Source organism: Antedon mediterranea, chromosome 7, assembly GCF_964355755.1.
Source record: "Antedon mediterranea chromosome 7, ecAntMedi1.1, whole genome shotgun sequence".
Lineage (NCBI taxonomy): Eukaryota > Metazoa > Echinodermata > Crinoidea > Comatulida > Antedonidae > Antedon > Antedon mediterranea.
In genome coordinates, this window is record NC_092676.1 from 10,006,609 (window position 1) to 10,032,928 (window position 26,320).

At 35.7% G+C, this 26,320-nt stretch overlaps 5 protein-coding genes across 6 annotated transcripts; 3 read left to right on the forward strand and 2 right to left on the reverse strand.

The window, feature by feature from the left end:
- The first annotated feature begins 5,734 nt into the window (after positions 1-5,734).
- LOC140055401 (uncharacterized) lies at positions 5,735-6,655 on the forward strand. The gene has a single exon (XM_072100740.1). It carries the CDS (start codon positions 5,735-5,737, stop codon positions 6,653-6,655), a length of 921 nt encoding a protein of 306 aa, XP_071956841.1.
- A 264-nt stretch (positions 6,656-6,919) lies between these two features.
- Positions 6,920-7,498, forward strand: LOC140055402 (uncharacterized). The gene has a single exon (XM_072100741.1). The coding sequence runs from the start codon at positions 6,920-6,922 to the stop codon at positions 7,496-7,498; it is 579 nt and encodes a 192-aa protein (XP_071956842.1).
- A 440-nt stretch (positions 7,499-7,938) lies between these two features.
- LOC140055747 (calretinin-like) lies at positions 7,939-15,128 on the reverse strand. Of its 2 annotated transcripts, XM_072101145.1 has the most exons (10): positions 15,057-15,128; positions 13,591-13,624; positions 12,842-12,917; positions 12,699-12,755; positions 12,144-12,224; positions 11,611-11,666; positions 10,409-10,448; positions 9,707-9,754; positions 9,521-9,595; positions 7,940-9,132 (listed from the first exon to the last, which is right to left on the reverse strand). In XM_072101145.1, coding segments are annotated over exons 2-10 (537 nt in total). In that variant the 5' UTR covers positions 13,593-13,624; positions 15,057-15,128; the 3' UTR covers positions 7,940-9,030. The 2 variants fall into 2 exon arrangements, with proteins under 2 accessions (XP_071957247.1, XP_071957246.1); XM_072101146.1 differs by lacking the exons at positions 13,591-13,624; positions 15,057-15,128 and adding an exon at positions 13,444-13,570 and having other exon boundaries at positions 7,939-9,132.
- Positions 15,129-18,226: 3,098 nt separating this feature from the next.
- On the forward strand, positions 18,227-19,267 carry LOC140055403 (putative nuclease HARBI1). The gene has a single exon (XM_072100742.1). It carries the CDS (start codon positions 18,227-18,229, stop codon positions 19,265-19,267), a length of 1,041 nt encoding a protein of 346 aa, XP_071956843.1.
- A 2,111-nt stretch (positions 19,268-21,378) lies between these two features.
- On the reverse strand, positions 21,379-21,756 carry LOC140055404 (myb/SANT-like DNA-binding domain-containing protein 3). Its single transcript, XM_072100743.1, has one exon. The coding sequence runs from the start codon at positions 21,754-21,756 to the stop codon at positions 21,379-21,381; it is 378 nt and encodes a 125-aa protein (XP_071956844.1).
- Positions 21,757-26,320: the final 4,564 nt, after the last annotated feature.

The following is a 26,320-nucleotide window of genomic DNA, read 5'->3' on the forward strand; positions in this document are numbered from 1 at the left end:
CTCTCTATAAAATGGATACCGAGCCTGAGTCATGTGTATGATACATCACAACAGAACTTCCAATTAAAGAATAACTGGATTATAAGCGAGTTAGAAAAGGTATACAACAAGGAGTACCTGTAATTCAATGAAACTTCTGAATCGTATTCATACACTATGATGGGGGCAGATGAAGCTCCACAGGACTTTAAAGATGTCATTCGTATTCCTATTATAGAAGAATAAAGGCGACCGTTGCATCTCTCTTCTCTCTATTGCTGGCATTATCGCTCGATTAAAAAAGCTTGCAGAAGACATCCTAACCATTTCACTGAGTGTATTCAGAGCCACGCCCTCAACCATAGACTTGGTTTTCATTATCCAACAAATTCAAGAGAAAACAATAGAACAACACCGGAAATACTTCTAATCTAATTTGTAAATAATATTGACTTGTTTTATGTTCCCATAGGTTTGGCTTAATTTCTTCTTCATACGTGTTAACTACACAATTTGGTTAAATTCAAAACACACAACACTAAACTAACATCGTCTGGTACATCTAATACACATGCATTATGTTGTATGTACGCTTTATACCAACAATATTTTGGCTGTTCACTGATTTAAATATAGCCTTGAAAATATCTTGGGTTTCTATAAAAATGTCCTGTCATATTGACCTTCCTAAACACTGGTTTTACTTTATTGTAATCGCGTCTTGATCACATGAGCTTTCTTTCCTAACAATTGAAATCATAACCGTAGATTGTTTTTTGTTCGTGGTCCCGTTTAGTCAATATGAAGAGTGTGTTTTCAAGTGCCAAGTTGTCAAAAATCAGCCAATATAGTATGAATTCCAAGCTTTTGCTCAATAAAGCAGTAAGTAGTAACTCCTATGCCCAGAACTTGATCATTGCATGCGCGTACTGCCATTATCGAAATAAGAGTTATCCCAGACATTTACTTGTAATAAAACAATGTCATGTTTTTCTTCATGACATATTGTGTTATATCTATAAATCGAGATCAAGTCTCTGAATAAATCAGGACAGACAGACACAGACGCTCGATCCTTGGCCCTCTTTTATTTAATTTATTTATCAACGATCTTCCTTTAAAATGTAATCATTCCGAGTCTCTTTTGTTTGCTGACGATCTGAAATTGTTTAAAGTGATTAACACTCCACATGATGCTTTTTCATTTCAGGAGGATCTGGAGGGTCTCATTGAATTGATGAATAAGTGGGGCTAAAACTTAATGCTAATAAATGCAAATATTTATCTATAACACTTTGAAAAAAGGCCTATGCTATTCAATCATAATTTGAATGGACATTATCTTGAGATAGTTTATGTACAGAAAGATTTAGGTATTTTTATTGATAGTAAATTAATTTTTTGTTCACATATTAAGCATGTGTTGTCAAAAGCTAATAGAATGATGGGCTTGATATAGAGAAATTGTAGGTTTAAATGAATGACGGCAGAGCACTTTTATCTTTATACAAATCTATTATACGTCTTCGCTTCCAATATTGTTCCGTAATTTTCAATTCAGTTTCTCATTGTTCAATGGAAGTTTGTACGATTCCTGTCTTATAACTGTGTTAATTTTGCCTTTTCCATTGATTCTGTCAGCAATCGTCAAACGATATCTGATATGGTTTTTTAATATAATATTTTAAACTCTAAATATGACTGTTCATTAATTTCGCTATTTAGTTTAAATGTCCCTGGTCGTACACGTAATAGACATTTTTTGCATATTCCCTTTAGCCGTGTCGACTGTACCAGGAGGGGCATTTTTCATAGACTACCATATACAATTAATAATCTAAATTGCAATCACATTGATATTTTTATAGATAGGCTTGGTTATTTTAAGAGGATTATGTGTTCACTTATTGAGCAGCCTGCATAACCTGTTTGATCAATTGAAACTGTTAATGGCATGCTGATCTATGTTTTTATATATATTAATATTTGTATTTTATTGTTAACAATTTTTGATGTTGTATTGTTTTATGATTCAAACCTGTTAGTGGCGGTATTTATCGCTGTTGGTTTTGATGGAATAAAATAAAAATAAACAATAAAATTATCTCAAAAGGAGAAGATCTTGCAAAACAGCAACCTTACCTTTTATAATCTTCATTAAAGAAAACAAAAACACAGGCTAGTAAGATAGAACTCCTCGATTACATTCAATTTTTCTTTCTGCACTATGTACAATTACAATTGGTCATTTTTAGTCGCGTGCAACGCGATCTTACAGCTCACTATGTCGGTCGGTTGGTCAGTCAGTTGGTAGGTAAACACTAACTTGAGCACGCGACTGCAGCCATATATATGGCCTTGTTAGCATGCAGCTAACTCTATGGTTTTACCTATTCGTCATCTTATTTCAATTCAGCACATTTACCAATGCGTATGCCTACAGACTCTACCTATCGGGACGTTCTATGTTAATGTAACGAAAATCTCTGTTCTTCCGGGTTCGTTCCCTTTTGGGGGGAGGGGTCTGCGGTACTGTTATACACTCAAACAAAAGAGATAAATCAATTACAATTACAACTTGTGGAGTGGTCTCCTTTATTCTATCTATGATTCCAAATTATTGGTAACAACCGATTAAAATAATTAATTAGATTAGTTTTGATCTTACGCCGGACTTGAAACAACAGCGTAACCACCAGTAATGACGTAACCTCCAATAGTAGCGTAACCACCAACAATGGCGTAACCTCCAACAGCAACGTAACCACCAACAATGGTGTAACCTCCAACAGCAACGTAACCACCAACAATGGCGTAACCTCCAACAGCAACGCAACCACCAACAATGGCGTAACCTCCAACAGCAACGTAACCACCAACAATGGTGTAACCTCCAACAGCAACGTAACCACCAACAATGGCGTAACCTCCAACAGCAACGTAACCACCAACAATGGCGTAACCTCCAACATCAACGTAACCACCAACAATGGTGTAACCTCCAACAGCAATGTAACCACCAATGGCGTAACCTCTAACAGCAATGTAACCACCAACAATGGCGTAACCTCCAACAGCAATGTAACCACCAACAATGGCGTAACCTCTAACAGCAACGTAACCTCCAACAATGGTGCAACCTCCAACAGCAACGTAACCACCAACAATGGCGTAACCACGTACCGGCTAACAGGGTAACCACCAGTAGTCTTAACCACTGGCTAATAGGTGTACCCACCAGCAAAGTAGTATCACAACCACAGGGTGTACCTCCAACAGCAACGTAACCACCAACAATGGCGTAACCTCCAACAGCAACGTAACCACCAACAATGGTGTAACCTGGGTATTGACAAACTGCAAGCTATGGATTCATTGGAGTCAGTGGAGTCAACGGCCCACGTGACCATGTTAATTACAATTCAAGCGAGTCAGTACGAAGTGTAACTGTACTATTGTACCAAAAGTGCGAGGCACCATAAAACATATTAAATAATTTAATATAATCTAGTATGTTCATATGAAACATTAGAGAGGAGTAATTATAAAATAAAATCATTATTTTATATTATGTTGTTCTAAACATACCCTACTAGTACTACTACTAAAATAAAGTCAAGCCTGCCTGCTGCTCCCTTCTTGTTGGTCTCGCTTGTAGTTATTTTTTTTTCAAAATGTCCCCGGGCTGCGATTTTTTTTTTTTCGTACATAAGTTGGGGACCCCTCATGAAACGTCACAAAATAAACATGAATAATTCATCAGTTAAATTGTCTTACTCCGTTGGGTGCACACGGCAGGCGAACAAGTGATACAATTCTTTCTAGGCCTAGGATCCTAGGTCAATTCACGTGATTGCCTTCGCGCACTCTTCTTCACACACACCACTATGCAAAATGTGTCGAGGCAAATCGAGAGCTAGGCAAGACACATTCAACTGAGTAGTAATTGGACATAGCCCAAAGAAAGCTTAGACCCACGAGAATGTGTATAATTTGTGTACTGTAATTTTTTTAATTCTGCTATTTGATTATCAAACAATATGCATGTACTCAAAGGAACTTTAAAAATGCGCGTATATGAACACATGAGATGGAAAGATTAGACCCACGAGAATAAAAAATGTATTTTTGTGTAATGTAATTTGTTTAATTTTGCTGACTTATTACTCGGACTGTGTCATACCAGGGAGATGTAAATCTCCCTGGTCATACCTAACACACACACGTCACACTAGAATAGACATGGGTTTTAGAGCCTAATAGTATTAATAGAAACTATAATTTTAACACGTAGTTATTTAGTAATAAATTCTATTAAAAAACCCCAAAAACTAAAGGCTGATTATTTCGACAATCCACACAAAACGCCGCTATTCTTTTATGAAATCGCACGCGGCAACCACAGCGAAGATAGGCCTAGAATCGTATCGCAGTTGTGTAATCACCTTGTTGTTGCTATACGCTTGGGTGCACACGGAGTAAGACAATTTAACTGATGAATTATTCATGTTTATTATTTCATGAGGGGTCCCCAACTTATGTACGAAAAAAAAAATCGCCCCCGGGCCGCCGCCGGCCCGCCACACAGCCCAGGCCTAGTCTAGCCCCTAATACAATATAGGGCTTCCTACTAGATGATATTTTGTTGAAAAAAATACGTTTCACAAGACTTAGATTTAAAATATATGTAATCTACTGTATTTCGTCCATTGACAGCGTTGATATAGAAGCTACTGCTAGGCCTAGACCGTACTAGGCATACAGCGAATAGCCGTCTCTACTCCCCGGCGGGCGGGCTACAGTACTATACATGGCCTAGGCTAGCTAGCTAGGCTTCTTAGACGGTGACCAACTGTAAACATCGAAGTCGCATTTGGATATTCGAAATTGTTAACATAATTACATTAACGGTAGGTGATTCATAAATGTTTATGAATTGTACACAAATATTAATGAAAACGAAGGCTTATTATTATTCGAAGGCTCGCTCGCTGTTGGTATTTTTTCCGTTGAATTACCGTCGTGGATTGCATGCATTGCGTGGATTGCATGGATTGCGTGTATTATGCGTGCATTGCGTGCCTCGTTGACTCGCACTTTGGCAACACTCGTGTAACCTCCAACAGCAACGTAACCATCAACAATGGTGTAAAATTGAAAAAATTCATCTCCTCTGGGATTCACCCAGAGGTATTCAAGAAATAACTCAGAGAGGGCGCATGTCACAACAACATCAGCAGGTGCTTAAAAAAGGGGCTTAACTTCGCCATTAGCGAGAGCCAAATACCGGTTAACACATTGACTGCCAAGGCATTTTCCGTAATTTCTGTCCCAGTGCCAAGTCCCGTTTACATATTAAATTACAGTTTGAAAGTGTAACATCTGGTCACAGACTATCATGATGTCATTCAAAATATTTTTAGATTATCGTTTACGTACATCATTCATAAACTGCCATGCGATAATTCCTGTTCCAATCACCACTGCCAGCGATTCTACATACAATACAAAAGTGCTACGATTTTGACGTAGTATTACGTCTTGGCAAGTAGCGACACGCAATTTTTGACGTATAAATGAGTTGATCATAGCCACCGAAACGGCAGCAAACCTGGGACAGGTACCCATAGAAGAAAAGGATGTCATACGAGGTAAGATCGTTTCACTAATAAAATCATACAAACCTCCATCTCCAAACTTATCAGCCAAAGAAAGAACAGGGCTAAAATTGCTAAAAGAAGATCATGAGATTAAAATGTTACCTGCTGACAAAGGCCGTGCTACGGTTGTAGTAAACACAACAGATTATAAAGCTAAGGTTAATGAGATGTTATCCGACGACCAAGTATATGAACAACTCAAATCAAACCCCACTCCAAAATATAAACGTGCTTTGGTGAATACCCTAAATAGATTGCTTAATGAAAAGAAAATCACATATGGGGAAAAATGTAAATTATTCCCGACAGCGGAAAAAACTCCTAGGCTATATTGCACACCTAAAATTCATAAACCAAATTGGCCTTTGAGGCCAATCGTAGACGGTATAGACTCCATTTACTATGAGGTGTCCAAATTTCTAAGAGATATTCTAAAACCAATGGTTGGCAACACCACACACTCAATAAACAACTCTAAAGAACTAGCCACCGAACTAAAAGATCTTCATGTGTCACCTAACCAAACCTTTGTTTCGTTTGATGTAGTGTCTTTGTTTACAAAGACCCCTACAGAAAAATCACTGGAAATAATACATGAATGCTTGAGGGCTGACAAAACGCTACAAACCCGTACAAAACTGAAAGTAGAAGATGTTATGGAACTGTTGTCTCTGGTCATGAATACCGCATACTTTAGTTTTGGAAACATCATATACAGGCAAAAATCTGGCATAGCTATGGGAAGTCCAATTAGCCCAATCGTTGCTAACCTGTTTTTAGAATGGTTGGAGACTGAGGCCATAAGCAGGGCAAATGACAACATCAGACCCACTTGTTGGCGAAGGTATGTAGATGATGTGTTAGCTGTGGTCAAAAAAGAAGCTATAGAAGATCTTAACAAACATCTTAACACCATAGACCCTACTAAAAGTATCAAGTTTACTACAGAAAGAATGACCGATAACACTCTTCCGTTCTTGGACTGCCTCATCACCCTAAAACTGACGGTACTATAAAAACTTCGATTTACAGGAAACCCACACATACTGACCAATACTTAAACTTCAAATCAAATCATCCTCTAGAGCACAAGCTGAGCGTCATCAACACACTAGTGGACAGATGCCAAAACATTGTAACAACACAGCAGAGCAAAAGAGAAGAGATGAAGCACATCCGAAAAGTACTTAATATATGTGAATATCCAAATTGGGCCATCGATAGAGTGATACAAGAAACAAGAAAAGAATAGTCAGAAAAAAGGAGAAAATAAACAAGACATGCGTGGCAGCGTAGCTTTACCCTATGTGAGAGGGCTATCCGAAAAGATACGTAGAACGCTCACTAGCCATAAAATTAACTCTTACTTTGTACCCCAAAACAAATTAAGATCGCATCTAGTACACCCAAAAGATAAGATTAAGCCGGAGGACACAAGTGGAGTAGTGTATGGTGTACCCTGTATGAATTGCAACTTAATATACATAGGAGAAACTGGTAGAAAACTGGGAAACAGAATAAAAGAACATAAAAAAGATGTAGAAGATCACATGAAAGGAGTCATTACAAGGTCAAGCAGAATGTCACAATCAAACATTACACATAAATCTGCAATCACAGACCATGCTATAAAGGAAAACCATACACCTAATTGGGAGGCGAAAGTGTTAAAGAAAGAGGGAAACATCAACAAGAGAGGATGGCAAGAAGCAATTATAATTGCTGGAATTAATGGAAACAACATGAACAGAGACCAAGGAGGAATGTGGCTGCCACACATATATGATGACCTGTTAGAAGTGAGACGGCCGGCCGGGGCGGACCCTTCTGGGATTCACCCAGAGGTATTCAAGAAATAACTCAGAGCGGGCGCATGTCACAACATCACGTGACTATGCAATGATCAGTGTCGGCAAACCAAGCTGACACCACTACCTTGAAAAAGTGCGATGCTAACGCACGAAACGTTGGTAAGTTTCAACGTTTATTTTCACCTTCATGAAAAAAGAAAATTTGATGTCAAAAACAATGGTGTAACCTCCAACAGCAACGTAATCACCAACAATGACGTAACCTCCAACAGCAACGCAACCACCAACAATGGCGTAACCTCCAACTGCTTCTCCTCCTTTTCAACTCCCTGCTCATCTGCCGCCCTATATCTTTTCTCACCCAACATTATTACAGTACCATATCACGACAGCAGACGCGCTGCCATTATACAAAAGTCCCACGTGAGTGAAGCCTGTTCTCTCGAATGTGCTAATTACAGCATAACATTTCTCTAACATTAACAAAAGTCAACTAAATCTTATCTTTGATGATTACATATAACTTTGTTCTCTTTCAACTAATTATTAACTCTTTTCGTCGACTCACCTCCAAATAAAAACTGAGGGCGCACTAACAACTTCGAACAACGAAACAGCATGTGATATCATATTTATTATTCTGCACATTTATATCCAGGTCAAATGAAAACATTATAATTAGTCTACAGATTTTACTGCATTATGCAAACTACTTGGAGGAGTAGTAGCTTTAGTTTGCATGAACCTAAAGTTTTTTAACGAAAATTTCCCTGAAGACTGTTGTTGTATTGTTTACCTATGAAAGCAAAAAAACTGTTATGCTCTAAATAAATGTTACACCTACAACCTAGTGAGTATAACATACGAATGGCAATAAGTCTAAATCTAATTATTTCAGTGATTTGATTCCCTCATATAATTACAAACCTTCGAAAACTTTAAAAAAAAAATTGTTATAAGATTTTAAAATGATTTTCTTAAAATTCGAAAAATGTCAGACTCGTAGATACAGGATGTCACTTATACCCACAATTTTATATAACATCATAGTTAGAAATTGAATTTTTTATAAGCATTATATCATTCTTTTTATGGAGTTTTATCTTAGCATCCTAGTAAAAAAGGAATATTATATAAGCATCTTTATTATTTATTATTAATTGGTTTAATTTGTAATAAAGTAATTGTAATGGCATTGTTATGTTTTGTATTGCTATTATAATCATTGTATTGTGTTTTGATGTATTTATTTATACTTTTATATTTTTATATCATGTAAATACAATTCTTTCAGCTTTTGCTCCTTTTTGTATATTCTATTATACCGGAAAAAAATAAAGGAATAAGAGCCACCCACAATTGTTGTATTGGAAATTTGTAAAACTCATACTAGCAGATGGAAAGAGACTTTATAAACAAAAAACATTCTTTTGATATACTTGGTATAACAACAACATAACATGATAATGGCAAATATCAGAATATTCACATGCTACCGTACCTTTTATAAGGTAGGCCTAAATATTTCAACAAATTATAGAACCGTCGTTAATCAATTTGACCGATGTATTATAGTATTACTAATTTAATAGCAGAGTCTTAAAGTTTTCTTTCTGTAATACTCCGCCATACAGATCTTTAATGCATGCAGCGTGGATTTCGATGTCTTTCATTTCGGCAGTCTGCAAAAGAAGTAAATGAAAAACACCAAGGTTTAAATTTCTTTCAGTAGGATCAAAGGATGGTAGCGATACAACAATTATTACTGCCATAATTTTATTCTCAACAAGAGAGGCAGTATTTTGATTGCTATGGTTCATTAATGAGAGAAAGAGCCAACAAATTGAATATCAAATCTAGGCCTAAAACACTACATATACAATACAACAGCGGCTTTTGGAAGCTGATACAACTGTCTAAAAGTAACACTTCTTGACGGTCAATTGATCATGGTTTTTTTACTGTTGCTCACTACGTAGTCTATATTCAATAAACACATGTCATGAGATTGGTTTTTTAAACAATGCAGCAACACTGATGTGCCCATAATTAGTTGGTCTTAATACTTACTGTTAACCCCTGTGCATTCATAACATCTTTGACAAATGCCGTTATTTCATCTCCTTTAATTGTATTATCATTATTCTAGAAATAAACAAATAATACAAATCTAGACTAATCCAAAAATTAAAAAACAAACTAATATTATTATCAATAATTAGAACGAAAAAAATATTAGTGCAAAAAGAGGCTTACGTAATCATAATGTTGAAATATTGCTTCGAATTCAGTCAAGCTTACATTCTAAAAAATAAATTGAATTTGTATAAAATGTAAAATAAGAACTATGTATTGTTTTTTTTTATTCAACAACAATGCATGCTAATATTTTAAGCTTATATAGAAAAATAAAAATAAGCCAAGAAAATTAGTCGTAAGTTTTCAAAATCTTTAATTTAAAATTATTGTAGTTCCGTCATTAAACGTCAGAAACTAGACGTTTCTTTGATATAAAATATCACGGGGTATTCCTAGGATTTGGATAGTTAAATATTGTATACCGTATTTACTCGAATAAACCATCCGTAAAACGTCCCTATAGAACATAATTTTGACGCCACATGCGTATATAGGCCTACAAGAGAGGCGAAATAAGCCAGCTATAATATCGTATTACAACACATTTCTATTTCTAGTAGAATTCATTGATTGACATGACATTTACCAAGCATTTTTATACAATTTTTACTGTATTTTATCACTCCTTGATATTAATTGTGTTGTATTTTTAGTCGTTAGTCGCGTGCAACGCGACTCTATAGCCCACTCAGTCGTTCGGTCGGTAAACACTAATTCAAATTTGCGCACGGGACTGCAGCCATGTATATGGCCTTGTTTCAACACCTCCCTCAAATAAACAATAAACATATAAAACAGATAGTTATGGCTTTTAAATACCTGGAATTGTTTTACAAAATTTTCTTCAACTGGCAACAATCTGCAAAATAATTGTCAACAACTTTATGAAATGCATACACCATGTTGAAGTAGTAAATAGGATTTGTAGACGAAAGAAAGAATAATTTTAACAAAAACAAATTATGTGCGCACAAATGAACTGTATTACGTCGATTTTTTATTCAGTCAACACCGAGGTGAACTGAAACTGGTTTTTATTTTGTCACTTGGCGAATCACCAGCACGAATGTGCAATATATAGCCAGCGCCTACAACCCATGTTTTGTTTGAATTGACAGATAGACGAATGTGTTGTCCGCACAATTCAGTCCAGTAGTCTTTGAGTTGCAGGATATTCCCACACTTTTATAATTTATATTTATTTACTAGCAGTTCAGTGACTACTGAAGACGGATGGGTACGGTATGCATACCGATACAAGTACAAATTTCAAGCGAGAGAACCTGTCACGGTTAAAAATATATTTAAAAGTGCAAATACCAAGTCGCCGTTTAACCGATTGGGTTCTGTTTTTTCTTTCTTTCTTTTTTCTAGCGACATTTTCAAATGCAACTAATTACAGACACAGCTCTGATTTCCTCCAATTTTGGTCAGTATTACTTCTACCCCTGCTATTTATGTGGTGTTCATAATATCACATAAGTGTTGTTATGGTAAAAAAAAAAAAATTACAAAGAAGAAGAGACGAGACTACTTGTCCCACAAAATTAATATAGTCCTTTGAATATTAATGTTGTTATGTCTTGGTGGTCATGAAATTAGGATCAATGGTCAGGAAGGGGTAATTTTGTAAATGGCGCTATACAAGAATATTTTATTGGAACAGCTGAAACACTAGAACTTTGTTCTTAGATAATTGGACCATTTAGGATCAATTGATATGAAAGTGTGTAACTCATATATAAAGATTAGCCCATCATTATAGGCCTACAGTAAAAAATACAAATTGAAGCCCGAGTACCATATACCTGGCCGGCCTGGCTGCTTGTTTAGAAGGCTGTTCGTCTCGGCTTGTTTCCTGAAATTGAATGCATTTTACTAACAAGACAGTTGAGCAGGCTATTATGTTGTAACAACATGGTGCTAACAATGGTGTGCTAACACACACACACACGCAGACACACCCCCCCCCCCTACCCACCCCCCATTCACACATCTATTACATTAAAGTTAAAGCTTACTTAGCCAATTCATGAATGCTGAATTTGCCATCATTGTTCATGTCGAAAATGTCAATCTATGTGAACAGAGGAAAAAGAAAGGCAGTATGTTTTATATGAAATTTATATTTACTCAACACAAATTGTTTATGTGAGTCAATATAATATACGCTGGTTCATTTATTTACAAAAATACAAAGAAAACAATGTACGGATTCTTTCTACATATTGGCCATAGCAGTATGAACTGAATTGCGGGATTACATTTCTAGATTACAAAAAAATAAATATACAAATTAAAATTTTAGAATTCAAAAATGTTAAAAATAACGATTCAATTTAGGCCTACAATTAAAAGGAAAATCAAATTTTGTATTACAAAAAAATCACCGTAAAATTCCAATTCCGATCACGAGCAGACATTATGTTATAATTATGTACCGAATTGAACTATTGTGAAAGCGCTCTATTTTGGTTTTTGATTGCTTGAATTTATGCATTATTATTATTACGAAGAGTAATTTTAATATGTGGCAAGCAATGTGTTTCCTTACAACTGTTTCTGTATAGTCGTCAATCACCTTCTGATCATACACTTTGTCTGGTGTACTTGCCAATAAATCTCGAACAAAATTCTAAATAAGGAATGAATATAAATAATTTTGCTACTTTCAAGTTTAGTAACCTATTCTTGAAGCCAAGATTTATATTGTCTGAAATCAAGGTAATTGTACAGAATCTATCGCCTAGTACAGTATACGATATGATGTGTCGTGTACTACAAACAGTATTATTTTGTTTGTTTGTTTTAAATGTCTCGCTTATAAAACAATTCGTTTAAATTAAACACAATTTTTCAAAATTGCCTTGTCAACCATGTTGGTGCTGGTCCTGGAGACTATATATATTTCGTTTTATGTCAATAGCAAGTTTTTATTTTTCAAAATGTTCTCACCCATGCTGGAGCTGAGGACCTCACCCATGCTGGAGCTGAGGACCTCACCCATGCTGGAGCTGAGGTCCTCACCCATGCTGGAGCTGAGGTCCTGGAGACTTAAAGTATATTTGTTAAGATAGTGTACCGGGAAAATTACGCGGCTCTTACTAACCTTAAGTTCTTTTGCTTCAATGAAATTGCTTTTGTCTGTGTCATAATTTTTCCAAATCTACATATAAAAAAAATCAAGGTCTTTTATACAATCATAGACCTATTAAGTAATCAAATATATTTGAATAAAGTAAAGAAAAGTACCTTTATAAATTCAGTGCAATGAAGTTTCATATTTGAGTGGAATTTCTCTAGAATTTCTTTTATTGCTGTGTCACACCTAAATGGAAAATGGTGGATAGATTATTTAGGCATTTGTGGCGTTTTATACATAGCGTTTTCTGGGCGACACCAGAAAACAAAAGACACATAGGAAGTTTAGTTTCTATAACTTAACTTTCTGTTCATGAATGTTTATGACAGGTTTGGGACAGGTAGGTTGCATAGCCTATCCTGGACGGCGTTTTGACAAAATTATTTAGCTATAGAATTATATAATCACAATATCTAACATTATGTCCATAATGTACATAGGACTTCTGAACTAAAATGCATTTCCGACCAGGAATGGTACTCTCCCACTTTCTTACAGAAATAATGTACATTTGCGGAATGTATTATGTCTATATGGCAAACTTGAACCAGTGTCACCGTGCAAAAATCAAGTGATAAATGGATATAATATGGTATATCTCACGAGAAGAATAAGCAGCAGTGGACTTTTATTGAGGCGTAACTTTAATATGCTCGTATTGAATAAATACATCTCCTTCCAAAGAAATAATTTAAATGAAATTATTACTTACATACCTTGTACCTTATTACGTGAACGGAAGTGAAAAAACGCACGATCACGTTGGGCGAGTTTCAACGTTTTTCACTTTTCTTCACGTAACAAGAACAATTTCATTTACAACCACATTCAGTATAATCATTAGACTATGTATACTTACATTGCAGGAGATGGATCGATTAGTGTTAAACAAACTGAAGTAAAGGAAAAAAATATAGTCTAACTTTTTTTTGTTTCATATATGTGTCTATTAGCTGTTGTAGTCCTTGTACTTGTAAGAATCCTTGTAATGATTCGTATGTATTTACGCAACCGTAGTATTGCATTGTAATCTTGAACGATCTTCTAATTAAACAACGGTTAGTCTGTTCATAGAGATATTATAGTTCACTATAATATCTCTATGGTCTGTTGTTTGCCGTGAAGGCGTTTTTGTAAAAAGACTACTTTGTTACATTCCAAGCGATTCTTTAAAAAATGATAATATAGCGAATGATGAGGGTCGTGTGTGTTTTGCTTATATTTGTGCGTGATGGTAATTTAATGTCATTTTTAAAACAATAGAAAAACGATGCAGTTTTGTCATCTGAAAAAATATATGTGGATTGCGTAAATAAGTGCTTCAATACTTCGATACAATTACGAGTGTAAAGTGAAACCAAGCGAGTGTTTCTTGTAGTATTAACCACATAGTTAATCATTTCAATTTGTAACATCCTGTTTATTTGATAGAAAACGCAAACGTTGGCCTCAATCTTGTTTTTCTTTGGGATCGTTTGAACAAATAATATGTTACAGGAGCGTACACTTTTGATTAGCTGGGGAATTTTCCCGCACAAAGTTTTATTTTATATTCAATTCGATTCAATTAATTCAACATTTATTTTATTCATTACAATAACACTATAGGCATATTAATGAACAAGACATATTTATTACAAAAAACGTCGCTCGACTTTTTTTGACTCCGTTGTCTGCTGTACAGAACAATCTTAAACTAAACTAGAATTAGTATTATGCATCACGGTTAGGGGAGTTACTCCTTAAGGTTTTGGAGTGACTCACATACCCAAACTTTAAAGTAAACAAAATTTATAATTTCCGATGAACATTCGTCTTAAACATTCTTCATCTCCACACACAATTCGCTAAAAGTATTTACTACAATAGAGAAAGTATTGTTTTGACCATTATTCAATTATAAATCCGACGTAATTATAACCGGCTACGTTGACAGCCAAAACGGATTATTAAACGAGTTATTTACTAAAAATCGGTCTTACAGACTACTGTTTGCGCATGTCCATTTCGAGTTTACAAATTCCAGTTTAGACTCTCTTCCCATTCAAATATCGACAATCACTAGAAATATATGACGAAATAACGTATAAATTATGTCTGCAGCCGATTCTAGTACGAATAACAAGTTTAGCGATTAAACACCATGACGGTGATACAATAGTATCGGATATACAAACTACTGTCAGTCTACACGCTTTCCAGTAGGTTAACATTACTCAAATTTAATCGTCCCTATTAAAGTTTAAAAACTGCTACTTAAAGAATCTTATGCTAAAACTAATACATTCATTAATCATAATTAGGCCTATTAACAAAGTCACATACCTTTTATAGAAAACTGAATACAATATTGATCGCCCAAGTCAAATCAAACTATTACCTATTAATACTAAATAGTCGAATGGTTTAAAATCAAACTAATTCATCCATACTTATAGGAACATCCTGATCCTTAAATCCTGATACAAGGTCAGTTTGGATTATCCGGTTTGAAACGTGTGACACAACCTGGTTCTGTCATTGTATACTATTGTAACCATCTCTTACAAAAACAAGGCCATATTCATGGCTGCAGTCGCGCGCTGAAGTTAGTTAGTGTTTACCGACCAACCGACCGACATAGTGAGCTGTAGAGTCTTGTTGCACGCGACTAAAACATTGTTTCGTGCATTGCCAGGTTTCAGAACAAGAATATTTTAAACATTTCATGACAATATTGAGTTTACAATGGAAATTATATGAATGAATTATAATGAATGTTTATGATTTGGATAAATAAAAACATTCATTATTTCACTACTATTGTGATCTTTTGTGCGGTAGTATTATCTTTAGACGGATTCTCTGAAAACTTTCTAATGAATAAACTATATTATATTCTTTTGACTTCTTATAAATTAATATTTTTTTATTATTTTTCAATATGTCCAAGGTGTACAGTAGTAAAATTATCAAGTGTTTAACCAAATGTTAAAGATGAATTATCCCCCAAAAATAAGAAAAATGAAGATTAATTAAATCATACTTTGAATAGGTTATTTTGTAGTTTAAATTAAGTTTTAAAAACGGGGGGAAATGGATGGATGGATAAATTTAACCAAAAATTCATTGGCTGGCAGCCAATTTGACAATTGTTTGCTTTGAATTAGATGAGCTAGGTGCCAATATCTGACTATTTAAGTGTTTTGGGGGTCACTTGAAGTCAATGAAAATGGGAGTCTGTCGGGTACCCACTGCTAGACCGGGGGACCCGAAACGTGCTAATAAATCGACCCAGATGAGAGAGATACCACTTAATTTTACCACCATGGGATGCCCATTGGCATCCTTATACCAGTATCACAAACGACATACTTTTTCTCTGCTGCAAAAGGCCCGCCAGACCCCCTGAGGGAGGGCCTAAAAGGGGGTTAGCATAGATGAGTGAGGTACCACTCAAAATTAATGCCAAATGAACAAGTTGTGTTCATACAATACTAAATAGATAACAACAGACTAATTGTCTGCTGCACCGCAAGTGCCAGACACCCTATAGTTAGACTAGAGACCCCCCTTCCCTCAACTAGCCCAGCTTAGATAATGTAGATACCACCAGCAACCAATGTTATATGATTTAGCACATTGTATGAAATACCAAATTACCTTATTACAGACTATTTGTACACTGCCTTGGTCCTGACAGACCCCTCTAAAGTTAGACTAGAGACACCCCTTTCCCCAACTATCCCAGCTTAGATATTGTAGATACCACCAGCAACCAATGTTATATGATTTAGCACATTGTAAGCCATACAAATGACCTATTACAGACTATCTGTACACTGCCTTGGCCCTGGCAGACCCCTCTAAAGTTAGACTAGAGACCCCCTTTCCCCAACTATCCCAGCTACCAAAGCTATATGACTTAGCACATTGTAAACAATACCAAATGACCTACAGACTATCTGTACACTGCCTAGGCCCTGGCATACCCTTCTAAAGTTAGACTAGAGACCCAATTTACCCCAAGTATAGCCTACCTTAGATATTGTAGATACCAACAGCAGCAAAAAAAAAAACACCCAAAACAACATGTTTAATTGAATAAAGTTTAACTTTAATCGAACTAACACAAAACAATTGAAAATATATCACATCAATGACGATAAAATGACCATTACCATTCTAAAGAGAAAAATAGTTTAAGAGTTTCATTTAAAACTTATATAAGCCAAATATATATAACAAGTACGGATTTGGGTAAATTTAGCATTCCTAGCCTTTGTATGTCAAAGATACATTCGTCTGTAACTCTTGGACCTACTTTAAGAGAAAGCTTAGTAATCACCTTAATCAAATTCAGGATTGTAGTAACTTAATCTAAAGTGATTTGATTAATTAATAGTGGGAATTTTTAAATGCTGTATATTATAATCTTAATTCTGTATTCATATTTATATATATTCATATAGATGCGTTGAGGCTGCAAAAGTGCTCAATTGGAATCAAGAGCGAATATTTAAGATGGAACACGGACGTCTATTACACTGTGTTTCACATTAAACGATCTTCAGATAAGACTGAACAATACCGTATATCGATCGAAAAAAATATTTAAAAAAAATTATATATATTATATATATTTTTTTTATGTAGTTTATTTATGTATATATGTAGTACTGTATCTATTAAAAAAGGTACTTGAACAAAATTAGTATAATCTTTTACAAAAATGCTTGTCAGCTCAATGAGATCCAAATTGGCAATTGCCGCAAAATCCTCACTGAGTTTGACGTTGAAATTCACTCTAGAACTAAGAAGTTAAAAAGAGAACTTCCTGCATCCGAGTTTCAAAACAAACTCAGGATTATTGCCATTGACTGCCATAAGCAATCAACGGTAATGGCCTGAAGGGGACGCGATTTTTTTTTTCGTACATAAGTTGGGGACCCCCTCATGAAACGTCACAAAATAAACATGAATAATTCATCAGTTAAATGTGTTGTTCCGTGTGCACCCAAGCGTATAGCAACAAGAAGCGATTACACAACTGCGATACGATACTTTCTACAGTAGGTCTAGGATTCTAACGCCCGTATTCTTAAACCGGATTTTAGTCGTAGTTCGAGCTAAAACTTTAAAAATGACGTCATTTTAATTCATAAACCGAACTACAACTAAATCGCCGACTAATTCAGGCCAACCTCGACTAAATCGAGACGGATTTTGATCGATTTTTTTAGTCCTGGATGGGGCAGACTAAATGGTCGACTAAATGGTTTTTAAACGATGTTTATAAAAAAGGTGTCGTGAATAAACGTATCACTTTTGTTGCATTTTGAATTATGAAATGTCTAGTTTTTTATTAGCTCATTACAATATTATTTTATATTTATTTTGATAATGCAAATTGGGGTTTTTTAACACCGTGTCATAAATGGCTTTTTTTGTAATGTTGAAGTCCGACTTAACTTGGTTAAGTTGGACTTTATTTTGATCCGCCATTTTTAATAACCATGGCGAGGCAATTCAACGCCCGTGTTCAGCGATATGATCGCTTAAATTATCGTGAAATTGAAGTAATAAGAGATCGTTCAAACCCCCTATTTGATTATGACGATTCCCAATTCGTCCAAAGGTATCGGGTTTCTAAAGAGATTATTGTTGAATTGTTAGGAATTCTTGATTTACGTAAGGATACAAGAGGAGGTGGTGGTCACCCAACAATACCACCGTTGTTAGAGGTTTGCGTAGCCCTACGCTATTTTGCTACTGGAACATTTCAGTTAATGCACGGGGATGCAAAAAACATATCGCAACCTACCCTTTCCAGAATAATCGCAAAAGTTTCTCGAGCTTTAGCACAGGAGAATAGAAGGTGGATTGTGTTTCCAACGGGTGATGGCAGAGATATCGTTCAACAAGGATTTAGGGCGATTGCTGGTTTCCCTAATGTAATCGGATGTATCGACTGCACGCACGTACGGATACCTTGTCCAGGTGGACAGGAAGCCGAACTATTTCGGAACAGAAAGGGATATTTTTCTATAAATGTCCAAGTTATAGGTGACCATCGTCTAATGATTAGAGACATTGTGGCTAGATGGCAAGGGTCCGTGCACGACTCTCGTATTTTTGAAAATAGTTTAATTTGCGAAGAATTTGAACGTCGAGTACACAACGGTGTGCTACTTGGAGATTCTGGTTATGGGTGCAAGAGGTACCTCCTGACACCAGTTATCAATCCTGATAGGAGGCCTCAACAGAGGTACAACCGGTCCCAAATTAGAACCAGGAATTCAGTTGAGCGGTTGTTTGGGAACTGGAAGCGTAAATTCAATTGTTTAAATTATTTACGCTTAAAGCTTGAAACAACCCTAACAACCATAGTTGCTGTAGCTTGCCTACACAACATCACCATTATAAGAAATGTAGAATTTATACGGGATGATGTAGATATTGAAATCGATGAAGAAGTTAATGGTGATGAAAATGTAGAGGATGCATTAGCTGGTAGAGTCTACAGACAAGCTATAATCGACCAATATTTTACATAAGGACACCCGTCATCAAGGTACGTCATAAACATTGTAACATAATTTCCCTCTTCCATCATCATGCTTGTGTTGGAGTCGACGACGAACGAAGCACACATGCATGTTACTCTCCTCTGTACATTGTGTAATTTAATAGCAATACATTTTGATATGAACAACGTGAAAAGTTAAATTTTGGATAGATTATACTGTAGTATCATATTCTTATGTGTAAGTACAGTAAAACAATTATAACGTTACCAGTAATCAAAAGAGGCAGTTTGCATGTCATGAGAGCTAGCATGCTAACTAGAGGCCTAGCCTACCTAGGCATCACACTACCTCAAAAGGCCTTCTACTACTCTGGATAGATATATGCATAGCTTAGGTCCGGACTACGTCTAGGCCTAGTAGTAGATATTCTCAGAGAGGTGTACTAGCCTCTATTGAGGTTAAAATGTTCGGCCTGTAAATAAAGCACAATAGCTAGAGTACTAGCCTACTACAGACTACCTAGCCTAGTTACTACTAATGAATAATTAATTAATAACATAACATACTACTAGGAGGGCCTACTAGTAGAGGCTATATGGGCCAACTAGCCTACTATACTAATAATTATTAATAACATACAAAATAGAATAGTAGGACTAACCCTACTTATAAATACAATACACTTTAATAAAATTATAATTAACCTAGCCTAGGCCTAGGTAGTGTAGGTTGAATTTGTTTATTCTATTGCAACTAAACTGCTTTCCTATATTATAATCTATAAATATATTAATATTAAAGAATAAATAAGGATGCATAAAATACTGAATAGGCCTAGGCTAGACTAGTTCAAGTCTATTTTTAAATCTTTAAATATTTATAAATAGGCCTAGGTAGGCCTAGTTGCAAAAACATGTTTTTTAAAATATCGATTTTGTGCAAATAATTATAAATACTAATTAATTAAATTTATACACAACTTATGTAATATGATTTCACAAAAGTATGATTTCAATTAGTTTTGTAATTATAATTATATTAATTATTTAAGAATTTTTTAAATAAAGTACAGTATTAACAATATATTGTTTTTATTATTATTTACAACTTAATTATTATTATTTAGAACATATAAATTGCAATACTGTAGTGTATGTTGACTAATTTATGATTCATTTAATTTTGCTTCTACCTTCCTTAATTTTAATTTCAATAATTGCACCTTGAAGTTGTGCTCGATCAATGCATACTCCATTTGTTTATCCATCAACTCCATTTTTTTTTCATGCTCATTATTGGCATTCTGTAATTGTTGTTCAACTAATTGCATATTGACAACATGCTCATCTCTTATCATTTCATCATTTTTTTTCTTTTTTTTTGCAGGTTCCGTCAACTTAGAGATTTGTGGCATGGTACTGCAACCAGCTAGGCTAGTTATCTCTTCATCCATAGACCCATCTTCTATTATAATTTTCTGTTGACCTATATCAACGGGAATTATCACTGTTGTACCTATATAAACAAAGAAAAGTAATGTTAATAATCTATTAACAATGTTCGTCGTGATGTTGCTTTTAAAGAACTTAATTAACTTTCAAAAACATTGTGCTTTATGTGATAAGATGCAGAATGTAAATATTTGGCATACAGTACAGGTCAACTAAAATTATCAATGCAGGGGATGGCTGTTATATAGTGTACTTAAATGTGTATATATGAATGTGAACGATTACAGTACATGGTACTGTATACTTTTAAGTGGAGGTGTACTCAGGGCTTTTCCTTATGTTATTTACTTCAGTATGGATGATATATGAATGTGAATGTAGGCATATAGAATAAATACCCTTGACTGGATGTACATCACAATAAGGTGCATAAATAAATGTAAATATCTTGCATACAACATGTATTCATCCTTCTTTGTTTAGTTACATTATTTAAACAATAGTTGGTGACGATGAATGATGAAGTTTAAAGTATTGATTATATTGTCCTAGGCCTAGGCTAGTACTGCTGTAGCAGTAGGCCTAGACCTAGGTAAGCTAAAATATATACAATTACGCCCGGGCTAATAATAAAGCTAGGTCCTAACTAGGCCATAGCCTAGCTAGGTTAGGACATGCAAGTATAAATTATAACATACCATCGCTGTCAAAAATGTTTCCAAGTGAATGAAATTGCTGAGGAATAATTTCAGCAATTTTCATAGCCTCTTCCGAAGGCTCCGCTGGAGGTGGACCTCCGCCTGTTGCTTTTTTTTGGCGATTTGCCACTGCAACCTCTTTTTTAGCTTTGGCCTTTATATTAGCCCAGCATTTTCGCAGCTGAGCTGCCGACCGATGCTCAGATAACCCTGCAACTGTGTCGTTGAATTCTTGTTCAACAGCCCTCCATCCTTCGTTCTTTTTTTCTATCATTCTGAAATTATTTTCTTTGCATTCTAATGTACCCTTGTATTTTTCCACAAGGGCAACTAAGGTACATCGTTCGAATTCGGAAATTTTCGGCATTTCAATTTCACGGTGAAACATAAAAAAGATATCCTAGGCCTATCGCGGCGAATGTTTATATTTTGCGCTTCAGTAAATCCAGGGGCATATCCAGGGTCGTCGCCCTTCGTGAGATCGTCTGATTGGTTATTTACTAGACGTATTGCACCAGCCGTTGTAACCTCGACTAGAAGCTCGACTTCATTAAGTCGAACTGCAAACTTCGACTACATCGTTTTTGAATCGAATTTGAAGTAATAGCTCGAACTACGACTTTTCCAAGTCGAACTTCGAACTACGACTAAAGTAAGGTTTAAGAATACGGGCGTAAGTCAATTCACGCGATTGCCTTCGCGCACTCTTCTTCACACAAAATGTGTCGAGTCGAGGCTAATCGACAGCTAGGCAAGACATTAAACTAAGTAGTAATTCATTGAACATAGCCCAAAGAAAGCTTAGACCCACAAGAATAAAGAATGTGTATAATTTGTGTACTGTATTTTTTTTAATTCTGCTATTTTATTATCAAACAATGCATGTGTACTCAAAGGAACTTTAAAAATGCGCGTATATGAACACATGAGATGGGAAGATTGGACGAGAATAAAAACTGTATTTTTGTGTAATGTTTATTGTTTAATTTTGCTGACTATTACTCGGATTGTGTCATACCTATACACACACACGTCACACACACAGCTCTACTAGAATAGACATATGTTTAGAGACTAATAATTAGGCCTAGGCCTAATAGTATTAATAGAAACTATAATTTTAACACGTAATTCTTTAGTAATAAATTATATTAAAAACACTATCATAAACTAAAGGCTGATTATTTCGACAATCCACACAAAACGCCGCTATTCTTCTATGAAATCGCACGCCGCAACAACAGCGCGGAGATAGGCCTAGAATCGTACCGCACTTGTGTAATCGCTTCTTGTTGCTATACGCTTGGGTGCACACGGAACAAGAACATTAATTAACTGATGAATTATGCATGTTTATTTTGTGACGTTTCATGAGGGGGTCCCCAACTTATGTACGAAAAAAAAAATCGCGAAGGGGACATCACACATTTGGTCTACCTGCAACACCTCTGATTCAGTAGTTAAAATTAATTGTCGACTTTCTAAAGGAGAAAAAAAACGTCTTTCCCGAGGACCAAGGCAGGGCAGGTCGGCGCACAACAACTATCTTTGGATATAGAGTCTTTCTCCAAAAGATTACGATTACGTGAATTTGTTGCTGATTCAGACAGCAGCACCACGCAACGTTAACAAATTTAAACCAAATAGTTCCTGGAATCCACCTAAAAATCGTTGTCCAGCTTTTGAAACATTTATCTAGGCTATTGAGGAGGATGTACAAAACTACGTCCCGAGTTCAGATAAACGTGACAATCTTTCAAAACAAGAGAGGCAGGCCATTGCCAAGTTGCGTCAGCGTAATGATATCATCATTAAACCCGCTGATAAAGGTTCTGCCATTGTTGCATTGTTGGACATCAAATTTTATGAAGAGGAATCCTTAAAACAGCTAAACAATCCTCTTCATTATATATCGTAAACGGATCCCACCCCGGAAATTGCGGATAAGGTGGCCAAATCTGTTTCTGTGATGGTAAAAAAACACTCCATCGATCCTAAGATTGGACTTCATTTGGCACAGGTTCCAGTTCCAGGCAGATTTTATTTCCTACCTAAAATCAACAAAACAGGCAATCCTGGTAGACCCATTATTTCGGGCAATGGCACTGCTACAGAGAAAATTTCTGAATATGGGGATGATTTACTTAGACCATATGTGACTAATCTCCCTTCATACATTCAGGATTCCACGGACTTTATCCGCAAAATTAACCAAATTCAAAATTAACATAATAATTCTGTTCTGGCTACATTAGATGTTTCATCGTTGTATACTAATATCCCTCACGAAGAAGGAGCCGACGCATGTATTTTAAATTACAAACAAATTACAGGCAAAACGCCTACTAAATCTCATTTATGAGAACTGGTCATGTTGATTTTAACCAACAACAATTTTATTTTTGGAAATGACCATTACCTTCAAATTCATGGCACAGCGATGGGCACAAAAATGGCGCCATCTTTTGCAAATTTATTTATGGGACAATTTGAGACCAAATTTCTGTCCCTCCAACCTAATAAACCACTTTTTTGGTTTTATTTATTTATTCAAGATCCAACAGTGTAAAGAAAAAACAGGATCACCATAAATAAAATATATATAGATACATTGACGACATCTTCATGATCTGGACCCATGGTGAAGGTAATTTGGAATTTTTTCTTCTCAATATTAATTCAGCCCACCCAACTATCAAATTTACAGCTACCAAATCCACTAGTAGCGTTGATTTTTTTTATCCGTAAACCCACGGATAAAAATATGTACCTGCTCCCTAGCAGTTTTCATCCCAAACACTGTACTAAAAACATACCGAACTGTAAAGCATTACGTATCAGACATATCTGTTCTTCAGATTTAGATTTTCAGAATCGTACCGAAGAACTAACCGGACATCTCCGGAATAGAAATTACAAGAAGGAATACATCGAAACTGCTATAAAGAAAGCAAAAGATATTTCTCGATGTCAAAGACTGACGTACAAACTATGTCAGACAAGTTCGACCAGAGTGCCATTGGTCACAACCTATCGCCCTAGGTTGCCTCCATTACGGGCTATTAATTTATTGAGAAACATATGCCCATTCTACAGTCCACAGAACGTCTCAGAACTGCTTTTCCGGAACCACCCATTATTGCATTTCGTAGACCTCCCAACCTTCGTGATATATCAGTCAGATCCTAATTTAATTGAAATCTCATATTCTAAAGAAACAGTTCATGTTCATTGATATTAAGTTATGTTTACACTATCAAACTAGTTTGACCAAAAAAAGTCACCTTTGAGGCAAATCTTGCAAAACGTGTTCATTGGTTGATTCTAATGAAAAAATTTAAGAGTAACCAAACTGGCCGCATTTTTAGGATAAGACAATCAATTACTTGTTTGACTAAAAACGTCATTTATCTCAAATAATATTTGTGAAACACAGTACGTCGGAGAAACCAAAAAAAAAATTTACCCGAATCTGTACTTGTTATATATATTTGGCTTATTTAAGTTTTAAGTGAAACTCTTAAACTATTTTTCCCTTTAGAATGGTAATGGTCATTTTATCGTCATTTATGTGATATATTTTCAATTGTTTTGTGTTAGTTCGATTAAAGTTAAACTTTATTCAATTAAATCTTGAAAGAATTTCATTTAGCTTCGATTTTGTATAGATGACAAATTTCGTTTTTGTAAAAGCACAAGTTAACGGAGTACTTACTCGAACGTTTCGATCTCTATCAGAGATCCTTCTCAACTGACTGCGGAGTGTTAATGCAGCTTGGTCATTCTTGACGTCATCTGTTGATGACGTCGTACCTCATACTTGGGGTAAATGGGGTCTCTAGTCGAACTTTAGAGTCGAAATTTGTCATCTATATTCACTTAAACATGTTGTTTTAGGTGGTTTTTTTGTTGCTGGTGGTATCTACAATATCTAAGCTACCTCATACTTGGGGTAAATGGGGTCTCTAGTCGAACTTTAGAGGGGTATGCCAGGGCCAAGGCAGTGTACAGATAGTTTGTAGGTCATTTGGTATTGCTTACAATGTGCTAAATCATATTCATTGGTTGCTGGTGGTATCTACAATATCTAAGCTGGGATAGTTGGGGAAAGGGGGTCTCTAGTCTAACTTTAGAGGGGTCTGCCAGGGCCAAGGAAGTGTACAGATAGTCTGTAATAGGTCATTTGGTATTGCTTACAATGTGCTAAATCATATAACAATGGTTGCTGGTGGCATGGTATCTACAACATCTAAACTGGACTAGTTTGGGGAAGGGGGTCTCTAGTCTAACTTTAGGGTGTCTGGCACTTGCGATGCAGTTGTTATCCATTTAGTGTTGTATGAACACAACTTGTACATTTGGAATTAATTTTGAGTGGTACCTCACTCATCTATGCTAACCCCTTTTTAGGCCCTCCTTCGGGGGGGGGGGGTCTGGCGGGCCTTTTGCAGCAGATAAAAAGTCTGTCGTTTGTGATACTGGTATAAGGATGTCAATGGGCATCTCATGGTGGTAAAATTAGGTGGTATCTCTCTCATCTAACCGGAGTCGATTTTTTAGCACGTTTCGGGGTCCCCCGGTCTAGATGCAGGAGGGGGTACCCGGCAGACTTCCATTTTAATTGACTTAAAGTGACCCCCAACACACTTAAATAGTCAGATATTGGTACCTAGCTCATCTAACCAAATGTCTCTAGGCTGCCGGTCTAATATTGTTTAGATCAAATTTTTGGTCAAAGTGGATAACTATTATGTGACATTACAATAGCATATTCAACAACAACATTTTGTTTAGGGGACAAACATCTTTAATGTTAATTTTACATTTTTTAATTAATTAATGTAGACTCGTTAAAATACATACTGGTGCTTCCTTCCTCCATTTGGAGTTGGGGCGTTTTGGGTTTGGGACTGAACGTGAATCTGGAAATT

Excerpts from the sequence above, each read along its gene's own strand:
- LOC140055401 (XM_072100740.1), top strand. The coding sequence starts at position 5,735 with ATGTTACCTGCTGACAAAGGCCGTGCTACGGTTGTAGTAAACACAACA.
- LOC140055402 (XM_072100741.1), top strand. The coding sequence starts at position 6,920 with ATGCGTGGCAGCGTAGCTTTACCCTATGTGAGAGGGCTATCCGAAAAG.
- LOC140055747 (XM_072101146.1), bottom strand. Across the intron at positions 9,755-10,408 it reads ATTTTGTAAAACAATTCCAG|AATGTAAGCTTGACTGAATT; the intron begins GTATTTAAAAGC and ends TTTATTTTTTAG. Across the intron at positions 9,133-9,520 it reads TGAATGCACAGGGGTTAACA|ACTGCCGAAATGAAAGACAT; the intron begins GTAAGTATTAAG and ends CTTCTTTTGCAG.
- LOC140055403 (XM_072100742.1), top strand. The coding sequence starts at position 18,227 with ATGGCGAGGCAATTCAACGCCCGTGTTCAGCGATATGATCGCTTAAAT.
- LOC140055404 (XM_072100743.1), bottom strand. The coding sequence starts at position 21,756 with ATGCCGAAAATTTCCGAATTCGAACGATGTACCTTAGTTGCCCTTGTG.